This window comes from Rhodamnia argentea, chromosome 9 (genome assembly GCF_020921035.1).
Source record: "Rhodamnia argentea isolate NSW1041297 chromosome 9, ASM2092103v1, whole genome shotgun sequence".
Classification (NCBI taxonomy): Eukaryota; Viridiplantae; Streptophyta; class Magnoliopsida; order Myrtales; family Myrtaceae; genus Rhodamnia; species Rhodamnia argentea.
This window is the reverse complement of record NC_063158.1, coordinates 22,601,960-22,614,093: the sequence shown is the minus strand read 5'-3', so window position 1 is coordinate 22,614,093 and position 12,134 is coordinate 22,601,960. Positions and strand designations below refer to the sequence as shown.

At 42.3% G+C, this 12,134-nt stretch overlaps 1 protein-coding gene across 1 annotated transcript; it reads left to right on the top strand.

The window, feature by feature from the left end:
* The first annotated feature begins 6,093 nt into the window (after positions 1 to 6,093).
* Positions 6,094 to 10,625, top strand: LOC115739709 (eukaryotic translation initiation factor 3 subunit D-like). The gene is made up of 3 exons (XM_030672932.2): positions 6,094 to 6,889; positions 7,335 to 8,384; positions 10,515 to 10,625. The coding sequence occupies exons 1-2, from the start codon at positions 6,237 to 6,239 to the stop codon at positions 8,380 to 8,382; spliced, it is 1,701 nt and encodes a 566-aa protein (XP_030528792.1). The 5' UTR covers positions 6,094 to 6,236; the 3' UTR covers positions 8,383 to 8,384; positions 10,515 to 10,625.
* Positions 10,626 to 12,134: the final 1,509 nt, after the last annotated feature.

Here is a 12,134-nt window from a genome sequence, read left to right as displayed (position 1 = left end):
TAGCCCTGGGAAAGCTTAAAGCTCAATGCTGATAGAGATCAACATTGGGCTTTCAGCATTTGGCCAAATGCTAAGAGATTTTTTTCTTTTCAAAACTAACCTCATTAATTCTCTATATTTTCGACGTTTTTCTTCTTCGTCGGTCCCGCAATGGGTAATTTTTTTAATCAAAAATTAAAAAATTGTAATTCATAGCCCTTTTGAAATGTTGTTTTTACCAAATATCATTCAACCCAAAGCCAATTTTCAAATGAGATTTTACTAAATGCAATTAGCATTTTCCTAAACCCCTTTAGGTTGGAGGCATTTATATTTCCCCAAAGCTCATTTCAAATGCTAAACCAAACCTACCCTAAGTATGTTAAGGTAGATGAACAAGTTAGGATTTTCTTATCTTTGATTGATCATGTAACACCTTAAATTTTGGACAATGAAAATAGTGAAATCTAGTCTATGGAACGACTAGAAAATTTTAATTTGATGCTCAAAGTTTGGATGTTAAGAAATTAGAAATCGGAAATCGGAAATTTCCAAGACCGTTACTCGAATTGGAATAAATTCCGATTAAATGAGTAATTGCGTCTTAGAATTAGAAAATTCCATATTAATCCTCGTTCGGGATAATTTGACTCAAGTTCGGATTAAATAACCCACCGTCGGGTTTCCGGGCGCCCGAAATTCCTAGGGTGCGAAATTACGAAAATACCCTCGGGCAAAATGTGAAATTACGAAAATGCCCCTAGGGTTTTATGAACTAATGGACAAAGACATTAATTCAGTGGACCCCACATGACCAGCTCAGCCCTTAGTCAGCTCTCTAGAATTCTCTCTCGTTTTCTCTCTTCTTCTCACACGTGCACCCCCCATTTCCACCGACTTGCTCCAGCTCTTCTTCCTCCGTTCATTTCTTCATTTTCAGCAACAAACCTCACAGAAACCGACTACCCCACCATACTACAACATCCATAGAACCCCCTCGAAGTGATAGGACCGCCGCCGCACCGCCGGAGTCGCCGGAAAACCCCGTCGCAAAAGGGCTTCGCGAATTGCCCTGTTTTCGCCGGACCTATGCTACTGTTGCTTCTTCGCTTCTATTTTGCACAAGCCCGACCACCGCCATCGCCTCCGACCACCCTCAGCCGTCCCTAGACGTCACTCAGCCACCCCAGCTCGCCCGACCACCGCCGGACAGCCCGGAAAAGCCCCGGAACCGCCGGACTCCTCTGGTCGCCCGTTTTAACTTCGTTACACCCGGGTTCCGTTTGCAGGCCCCTATCCGCCGTCACGCCGCCCTTCTCCGCCCACCTCCGGCCACCATAAACTCCCCGACACACCCTCGAACCATCCCCACCAGCCCCACGACCTCCCGCCGCCGCTAGAGCCCCGGAACGCCCCCGACCTCCTCTCCCGTTTCACTTTCCCCGCTCTGTTTTTTTTGCTGCCGCAGTGCTTTGCTTGCCGCGGCGCCACCTCCGGCCACCGTGAGCCACCACCGGCAACCAACATCTCCCTCCGACCACCGTGCACCTCCACCACCAATCCCGAAGCCGATCGCCGCCCGTAGCCCACCGTAGAAGCCAACTTAGCCCCGGCCACCCGCCGCCTCCCCTGTTTGAGACCGGGCTAGTTTCTGTTGGGCCTGTTTATTGGGCCTGCGAGTTGGGCCTCGGCCCAATCTGCTGTGGGTTTTTCAATTGGGCTTTATATTAGGCCCGCGGACTCATTAAATCAAAAGTTGGGCCGTAGTTCGAGGATTTTGGTTCGCGATCCGTTCGAGCCCAAAGTTCGCGCTAAGGATTTTTCGGAGGATCATCATCGGCTTAACCTCGCGCAATTAACAGTGAGTCAACCTCTAATCCTTGGCTAAGTCGTTAATTACGTTTGGATTAGTTTAATTAGATTGTTATGGTATTTTAGTAGATTAATTAGGGCCGGTTTAGGCTAAAAACTTGGTTTAGGTTGAATGGCCCTAATTAATTAGGTAATTTGACTATGGCTAGTTTGGACCGAATAATTGATTGATTGATTAGCTTTGTTTGATCGTGAGCGAATAATAGATCAAGGATGAGCGTATGACTGATTGATGATCCGAATTTAATTACGTATGATTGGATTGATTGTTTGCCATTGAATTACTTTTCTGCGCTCGATTATAATATATGTGGATTAATTGATGAAATGCCTTGACGGATGGCTAATTAAATTGATTGGTTGGTTGGAGTTCGATCACTTGATTTATGGATGCGAGGTCGCATGGACAACATATGCATTTGCGTGATTACTCAAGAGTTTTGCTGTGTGAGCATATCGTATGAGCATTTGACTAAATGCGGATTATAAACCGGCTATTTGCCGAGTATGCTTGAGTGGTCGCACGATGGATTATTCCTGTCAAGTTCGTACCGTGCCGGTCGTACGGAACCATACAACTTGTCGGATGCACGTCAATTCGTGCCATGCCGGGCGTACGGATCACACGGATTGACGGATGCCGGTCGCAGCTTGTGACGGACCGAAGCCCCTACGGGGATTCCCGATAGTGCCGTGTCGTGCCGGTTATACGAGTCACACGGGCTATTAGATGCCGTCGCCGGAAGTAAGGGACGAAGCCTGGTCCCGCCAGCAAACACCACCAGCCGTAGTGTAAAGTCACACCGGTCGTGTGCAATTGAGCCAGATGGCCATTAATAATCGGACCACGTGTGGTGTCTACGTATGTGATTGACATGACAATCATGGTTGATATGTGTGGCATATTATGTTAAATATTGCATGATGCGTGATTTCCAGCAGGTGAGCCGCAAGTGATTGGAATAAATATATATTATATGTGATTAACTGTTAGGACTCACGGAGATTTTTATCTCACCCCGTTAACCATTTCAGGTCCACAGTGATCCAACGACCCTTTACCGTGACTTCAAGGATTCGTAGGTTTTTAGATAGGCGCTAATGTGGATTTTGGGAGTAGATGAGAATTTAACCCTACCTGACCCTTATATCTTTTTGTTGGTCTTAGAGAGCCGCCCCGAAAAATGGGGTTGTATGTGACTATAGCTCAGTAGGGTTAATGATCATCTGCTTTTAGTACTGTATTGACAGTTGTTCTGATATATGACTGATGTTGTTGACTTTATTTCTATCCCCGCTGTTATTCTTGATTTGGGAGAATTCGCGTTTCCGCATGTGCGCTATAGTATGGACGGTCAATAACGTACTCGGGGCGTTATCTTTTATGACCGGAGGCGTTTTGGTAGGGATGCCACGTACTCGAGAGAGTCGGGTCGTGACAGATCATATCGAATTTATACCTTTAAATAGATGTAGTTGTAATCTTGTATAACACTAGACTTTCACAAAATCATAGGGATGCGAAGGTGTTATTGATGGCACCCACATTAGTGCTTTCGTCCATGTCAAAGCAAATCTCATTTAGAGGCGGGAAAGTGAGTACTACCCGTAATGTGATGTATGTTTGTTCGTTTGATATGAAATTTACTTTTGTATATGCTAGGTGGAAAGGATTTGCCAATAATTTTCAAGTGCTCTTGGCAGCACTCGAGACTCATCAACTGGAATTTCCTCAACCACCATCGATATTCACTTTGGCTAGAAGGAGTAATTTTCTTTATGATTGTATTACAGTTTCATATCATAGCAAATTTATTTATACCTTCTTATAGATAGATACCTCGTGGTAGATTCTGATTATGTAGCATTTTTTAGATTTTTAACTCCGTTTAAAAGTGAATGGTGTCATCCGAGCGATTATAGAAGTACAGGGAGACGGCCTAGAATAGTAAGAGAATTGTTCTACCATAGGCACTCTATAATAAGGAATGTCATCGAGAGGTCATTTGGGACATTAAAGAATCGCTTCTCTATCTTGAGACACCTGCCTACATTTACTATTCGAAAGCAAGTACTTATTGTAATTGCATATTGTGTTGTTCATGCTCACATTTGTGACCAAGACAGGATGGACAAAAAAATCTCTCTGTATGGAGATCCAGAGTACCCCGTTTGGACCTAGACAAGTGGAGATCGCAGATGATACATTGCATGAAGAGGCAAGTGAAATAAATGTATTTAGGAAAAATATTACAAATGAAATAGCAATGGATCACAATATGTCCGAGATTCCATGAATTTGTGTTTCAGACTTTTGTAACATTGTTTTCAAATACTTAGATGGTGACTATAGTGGATGGTGACTTTGCTGGATTTCTACCGATGATTTGGACATTTGCGTCTTTCCCACATAAAGGAGAATGGTATTGTTGACATTTATATTTACTAATTGCGCTAAATTCATATTGAGCATTTAAAGATGGCTCATTTTTTCTAATATTCATTTGAAGATGGCACACGTTTCATAATTAAATGAAAAAAAAATGGGAATAGAAATTTTTAGGGTGGTAGCGAAAGCATTTCTGTTGTTTTATTGTTCTAAGAATAGAAATTTGTACAATTATCAAAACTCGTTCTTTGCTCAGAAACTCGCCGAGGGAATAGAGATAGAAAAAATTATTTCCGAACAGAAATGTTACCATACACACCCTTAGAACTGTTAAAATATGCCCATATGGATGTTGAAAAGCAAACAATATAGACATAACGCACATGTGGCTTAAGTGATATAAAAACGACATTGTTTTGGCTGAAAAGTCATTTGACGAGACCCAATGAAGAGTAAATGTGTCACATAAGTATAAGTTTGGGATTTTTTTTTATGTCAACAATAAGTTCAGAATAAATTGAAGGGGTTTATTGAAACCGAATCAGACGATCACACGTAGAATCAAGAAAAATTGAAATGACGCATGAGATTACCCGGGTTCACCCCAAGATTAAGGCTACGTCCCGCAAAGAGATTTCACTAAATTTGTCGGTTTACGACCAATTCGACACTTACAATGATAAAACCGAGCAAAATATATTTGCCCCAAAAACGGGCTAAAAACCTAAAATCTCTTAATTCCAACCATACGGGCCGACTTAAATAAAAGCCCAAACCCGTAGAGGTTTCGAAGACCCCGCCCCTGAACCCCCGCCCACTCACCGGCAAGCGAGGTAGCCATCCGCTAACCGGGCAGCAGAACTCCTGTCGGGAGGCGCCGCCCTCGAACCCCCGCCCACCGATCGGGCGGTGGGACACCCGTGTCGAGGGCGCTACCCCCGAACCCCCGCATCCCGCACGCAGGGGTCACATCTCGTTAGGTAACACTTCGGTTTCCCTAAGTTCACGTGGGCGTACCCGGAGTAAGAAACAAGGGTTTCCGAAGCATTCGCCAACTCCAACATAAATTATCCATAGTTGGTATAGATTTGGGATTCCGATGTCACCAAAAAAGGTTCACGACAAGTGTATTGCAATAGTGTGTAGCTGTTTCCCTTTTTATTTTAAAGTTTTGTGATTGTTATAGTTTTATGTACAAAGACATTAATAAAAATAATTAAACTTCTGTCCTAAGTATGTTGCGAATTAAAAATGGAACTGTCGGAATAAAGGTAATGGGAACCAGCGCCCAACCCCTCCCAACGAACCCGGAATGGTTCGAAAGTAACTCATGAAATATAGATTGAATGCACAAAAAGTGTTATGATGGTTAGAAATTAGAGCATAAATAGCAAGCAATCCATGATTATGATGCTAGGAAAAGTTAAATCTAACGCATGAATCATACCAAATTATATGGATTTGATGAGTCTTCGAGGTACGATCGACCCGATCAAATAGAAAGAAAAAGGTTAGTAAAACTCCACAGGCTCAACACAAAACGTATACCTGACTTTGGAGCTTTCGTACCGGTCATGAATCGGGCATGAAAGGCATAGCTCTAGATCTTCAATATTTTAATTTTCCCACAATTTTTCTATTCTTAGACGAAAATGGCCCCGGATATTAGAACAAAATGTAGACGTGAGATGCACATGTTCGACGGTCAGGCCCAAATTAATCATGGACCCATAGTCTCAGGGGGCTATTTGATACACACTTGCCAAGTATGGGGCTAATTTGAGAAAAACTGAAGTTCTGAGGCCACTTTTAGAAAAAGGCCTCATTGTAAGGACTAATTAGAATTTCCCCCTCCATCTATCCCGAACCAGACTAGGGTTTCTCTTCCCCTCCATCCACTTCTTCTGCACCGCCTCTTCATCAAAACCCCAACTTCCCCACCACTCCCAGATCCCCAATTGAATCTCTCTCTGCAGTGAACTTCAAATCGCAAGCAATGGTTGGAGGATTCGAGGTCGGAGCTGTCCCCTTCAACCCCGATGGCTGGGGCCCGCCGGAATCCGCTGCCGCCGGCACAACCGCCGGCGCCCTCCCCCTCAACGTCCCCTTCGCCCCGTTCTCCCGATCGGAGAAGCTCGGCCGCATCGCCGACTGGACTCGATCCCTCAACAACCCGTCCAAAAGCCATAAGCAGTCGGACTCGATCTTCGACTTCTCGGCGGACGACTCTTTTGCGCCGCTCGACGAGGACTCCTCGTTCCGGCTCGTCGACTCGAAGCCCGCCCCGCGTCCCAAGTTCGGCCCGAAGTGGCGGTTCAACCAGCACCACCGGAGCCAGTTGCCGCAGCGCCGCGATGAGGAGGTCGAGGCCAAAAAGCGCGAGGCGGAGAAGGAGCGGGCGCGCCGCGACAGGCTCTACAACCTCAACAGGCCCGGGGCTAACGCTCCACGCCGCGAGGCTGCGGCGTTCAAGTCCTCGGTGGACATACAGCCCGAGTGGAACATGCTCGACCAGATTCCCTTCTCGACCTTCTCGAAGCTGTCGTTCGCCGTGCCAGAGCCCGAGGACCTTCTGCTCTGCGGCGCCCTTGAGTACTATGATAGGTCCTACGACCGCGTCACCCCGAAGAACGAGCGACGCCTTGAGAGGTATGGTTTGTTGGTTAATGGCAACCTGGTGATTTTTGCATTCCTTTCTGTCGACCTTGTGTTTGCTATAGTCCGGTTCGCTTGATTGCGTTTGTCTTATCTTTTTCTTAGCAATTCGTAGATCTGTGAGCTCCAAGAGAATTCGAAATTTGATAAAAATTTTAGTTAGACGCAATTACAATTCATGCTGGGGTCCCATGGATGTTGGAAGCGTCTTATAACACTCCTGTAGGCTTGTTCTAAATGCAAAAGTTGCATCCTTTGTCCTTTGTATTTGGGGACAAATCTGTTCGATAAGGATGAGTAGGACATTTGGGACTCATATTTTGACATATATGGGAGTAGTTGCAATAATACGTTGTTGAGTCCGTATCATTAGAAGATTGATTTTCTCTTCGGTACAAGGCTACTCTGAATTGGATTTATTCTTTCAATCTAAATGTAGGTTCAAGAATAGGAATTTCTTCAAGGTTACTACAACTGATGATCCAGTCATCCGCCGGTTGGCAAACGAGGACAAGGCAACAGTTTTTGCGACAGATGCTATTCTTTCTACACTCATGTGTGCACCTAGGTCCGTTTACTCCTGGGATATCGTGATTCAGAGAGTTGGGAACAAGTTGTTCTTTGACAAGAGAGATGGATCCCAACTTGATCTGCTATCTGTGCATGAAACCTCCCAAGAACCATTGCCAGAGGCCAAGGATGATATTAATTCAGCATATTCTTTGAGTGTTGAGGCAGCATATGTTAATCAAAACTTCTCACAGCAAGTTCTGATCAGGGATGGAAATAAGGTTTCTTTTGATGAACCAAACCCTTTTGCAAATGAGGGAGAGGAGGTTGCTTCAGTGGCTTACAGGTACAGGCGGTGGAAGCTTGATGATGACATGCATCTCATTGCTCGATGCGAGGTTCAAAGTGTCAATGAGATTAACAAGCAAAGATCATTTTTGACCCTTAATGCACTGAATGAATTTGATTCTAAATACTCTGGTGTTGACTGGAGGCAGAAGCTGGAAACACAGAGAGGTGCTGTGTTGGCTACAGAGCTCAAGAACAATGCCAATAAGTTGGCTAAGTGGACAGCACAAGCACTACTAGCAAGTGCAGATTACATGAAACTGGGTTTTGTCTCGCGAGTTCATCCTCGCGATCATTTTAACCATGTAATTCTGGCTGTACAGCAGTATAAACCAAGGGACTTTGCCTCACAGATTAATCTGAATACATCTAATATGTGGGGGATTGTCAAGTCTATTGTGGACTTGTGCATGAAATTGAATGAAGGGAAGTATGTTCTTGTGAAAGATCCATCTAAGCCGCAGGTAAGAATTTATGAGGTGCCAGCTGATGCATTCGAGAATGATTATGTGGAGGAACCGTTGCCCGAAGACGAGCAAGCACAACCCCCTGTGGACGATGCTGATGCTGCTGAAATAAACGTTGCTGCAAATGATGTGGAAGACAAAGAAATTGATGCTCAAGCATAGAGGTGAACATCATACATTATCCACTTCTCAAGTTTTTCAACGTTGATTATTATCTGCTACTCATCCGTATTTCGAGTGATTCATTCATCTCATAGTGCTTTTTGGTCTTATTTGGTAACTATAGGATGAGCGTCTCTTAAATGTACTGGTTCCATAAACAAGTTCATAATTATATATTTGCATATGCTATATTAAATATATGCCGTTGATAGCTAAGAGACCCGCTCTTCGATTTTACAAGCGAATATACCACTTCCCCATCTTTCTTGAGATTGAAACATAGGTTGGTATGATGCATTATCTTGATAATGGTGAACTTCTTCTGTTCATGTTTGTCATCTGTTTGTGTCTGATGTTTTCTCACTATTGTCAATAGTCTACTCACATCTTGTAGGATTTTACATCTATGATAAACAGCAGTCCTTTTAGCTCTTTGAATCCTTGGAAGATGAACTTACTTTTCTTTTCTTTTTGTTCCCCCTGCTTGGGGAGGGGGGAGGAGTAGGAGGATAGATCCATGAGTTAATTGATGCTGTTAATGTAGCAGGCATTTTTGGGGTCAGATGGAATTGTGTTTTTTATTTTTAGTTTCCTAGTATGCGAAAGACATTTTTAATGTACTCTAAAGGTTATGCTGGAAATCAAGAATTCAAGACGCATTTTTAACCTGCATAATTAGTCATGCTGAAATTTTTTGCAAGAGATTCACGTTCTCATATTTTGGCATTGATCTATCTGTTTTAGTGTGAGGAAGCAGGATTATGCTTGGAAAGCGTAATCTAATTATTTATTATTCCTTGGGGTTCAGTTTATTGACCTTTATATTGCTGATGTGTGGGCTGTTGTTGAATTTAGGAGCTTTTGTTTGGTGAGGTCGCGTTGCATTACTTCTCTTTTGCTCGATTATCATTACTTTCTGTGCGAAAGACTATGGTAGTCAACTCTTGTGTATTTTCCTTGAGTTTGGTAGCTTGTGGAACATGCCTAATCAACCGCAACAATTGTATTCGGTTATAGTAATGGCTAATACACTCCTGTGTATGCCCACATAGACAGTAGAAATAGGGGTTGGTTTTTTGCGCCAAAAAGGGTGTTATCTCGTAGGATTTTCAAACTATGAGATTGAGAGGAAACATCATACTACTTAATGCCATAAAATGATATAGAGCAAAGTTGCTTGTTATCACATACATTTTAATCATATTTCTGTCTATTATTTATTTGCATATCTATGTAGCTTGCATTGCCTTTTATCTAAGCCTGGAACTCTTTGGGATGAACTGTAGAATTAGATTAACCAAGAGAGTTGAAGTTGTCAAATTTGGTTTTGGTAATTCATGACTGCTCTGTCTGGAGTTTGCGAATCCTTGGATGATTTCACAAGAATTTACTACTTGAGTGAGTTGTTCAAATTTCCGTCTGAGAGTGCAGTCATATGATCATTAGCTGAGTGGGGTTGGTTTTTAAAATTGTGAGAAGTTTACAACCCTGCATGGTAGTTATCACTGATAAGTCCTGGATTCCTGTGCAACTAGCATGATTTCCTTGTCAGCTCCTCTCTCTTCTTTCTTGCTTAAGATATATGCTGTTTGTAGCGTTGTGTCAATCGCCGTTTCTCTGCCATTAGATCCGCTTATGTACGTCAGAAACTTCACTGGATTAAAATTCAGGCCATTGTATAATAGGTGACAATTTTAGTTGTATGTGGCCACAAGTAACATCAAAAGACAACCAAGAAAACCAATCTTGATTATTGAAGGACCTCAATTTTCAGGCGCAAATTGTTTCAAGTGCGGGATTAACCATCCCTTTCAATCGGTACAGAGCGTTATGGACTTAACATACCACACTAGCTTGGTTATAACTTCTAAGGCAAATAATCATCTGCTTGCAAGTTAGCTAATGTGGGAGAATGGCCAGTTTCCAAACTTATAGGTTTGAAGTGTGTTCTATGACCAGATTATATTAAGATGAGACAATCACAGATTATTCTCCATTACTACTCAATACACTCTGCTTTCTCCAATATCCTTATCCATTTCGGATTTATACAAATTCATTTGCTGTGCTCTTCTTATGTCTTTGGATATTTATGTTGATACTGCTTCACTGATGTTCTCTCACGCCTTCAGGTTATAGTTGCAGACGAACCAAACTGGAGAGAGTGGCTTATGGAGCTTCTGATCAAAAGTCACTTTTCGTGGGTAGTGCAATTTTTTCCTTATTTTTCTAGTTAGCTGGGGCATTTTTTTTTTTTGTTTTTGGGTCCAAAGCTCGGGCATTTAAGAGTCGAAGTTTTGTTCGGATCCCTTCTCGAGGGAAAGTTTTGGATGAAACTTGGGCAGTACTTAAATATCGTATTGTATTTAAACTGTGAGTACTATTTCTTCTCATGCATCTTTGCCCTGCCTTGCATTGCTACTGTGTGCTTGATGCTATCTGAAGTGAAGAAGCTTCCCTTACTTCCCTACAATTCGACGATGCTCCTGAGAATCAAATGAAGAATTTGAGTGCTACAAAAGGGATATTCCCCGATTGTGCTTCTGAGATCCAATGCCTTTCCACGTGCTAAAAGGCGCCTCCGACAATCCTTTGTTCTTTAATGTTCTTTCTATCCTCTTTATGTTAAGACATCATCACATCGTTCTCTCTCTCTCTCTCTCTCTCTCTCTCTCTCTCTCTCTCTCTCTCAGGCTGAGCTCTGTTCGTCACCGACAAAATCGGTCGTGAGACCCATTTGCGAAGATAATTCATTGACGTATAATGTGGTAAATTTATGTGATTTTTTGAATAAGTGTGGCGTATGTATTTCAAAAAGATTACACTGGTCTAAGCCTTTGGTGTGATCCTAAAAAACTTTGTAGAGATTCGCAGATCGTTTCTATAATCGTTTCATCAAAGTTTAATTTTTTGTAGCTCCAAATGATTGGAACTTCATCGAAGGGCGAGAACAGTTAAATTTCATGTGATACGAAATTACTATTCCGCTTGCTTATGAAATAAAGAATTTCTTCCACGCGTGAGAACATTGACTGGTCGGCAATGTATTGGGAAAGGTACCAAAAAAATTCTAAACTTGTTGCATTGATACTAATAAAATCTTAAATCTTTTAATTGGGTCAATTTAGCCATAAATCGTTTTGTATTTATATCAATTTAGTCCATACGGCCAATTTGGGCCCAAAATTGCTGATATAAATGCTGTCCGCCTCATATGATATTCTTTGCGCCGACGTGGACATTTTTATATGAATTTTTTTAATTTATTTTTTGAGTTTTTTTTTCTTTTTTCTCTTTCCCATTCCTTTTTGTCAGTGGCCGACGAGGGATGGCCTCGCTTGGGCGAGCGCTGGCCATGGTTTGTGGCCGAAAAGGAAAATAATAGAAAAGAGAAAAATTTTAAAAATATATTAAAAGTCTATTAAAATATCCATGTCAGCGCCGGTAGTGCCACGTAGGACGGCCGGCATCCCATTTTGTGATAGGCTGTATCATGAGATTCTTACATATGCTCACTGAGCTTTTTCTTTTTCTTTTTTTTTTCTCTTAGAAAACCATGTTTATTTGGTACGGATATACATATAAAATAAAAACATTTACTAGCTGTTATCATCCGAGGTACAGAACTGTGAAAGTACTATCGGTGGCCCCATTGCGCAAAAAGAAAAGCTCTCTCTCTCGAGAGATATTAGAATCAGGTTTATAATAAGTAAAGGAATCCAATGGGGCATCCAATGCGATTGAATGTCGAG

Bases quoted from the DNA above. Each gene is read 5' to 3' on its own strand.
- LOC115739709 (XM_030672932.2), top strand. From the start codon at position 6,237: ATGGTTGGAGGATTCGAGGTCGGAGCTGTCCCCTTCAACCCCGATGGC. The intron at 6,890-7,334 runs GTATGGTTTGTT...ATCTAAATGTAG, and splicing joins AACGAGCGACGCCTTGAGAG to GTTCAAGAATAGGAATTTCT.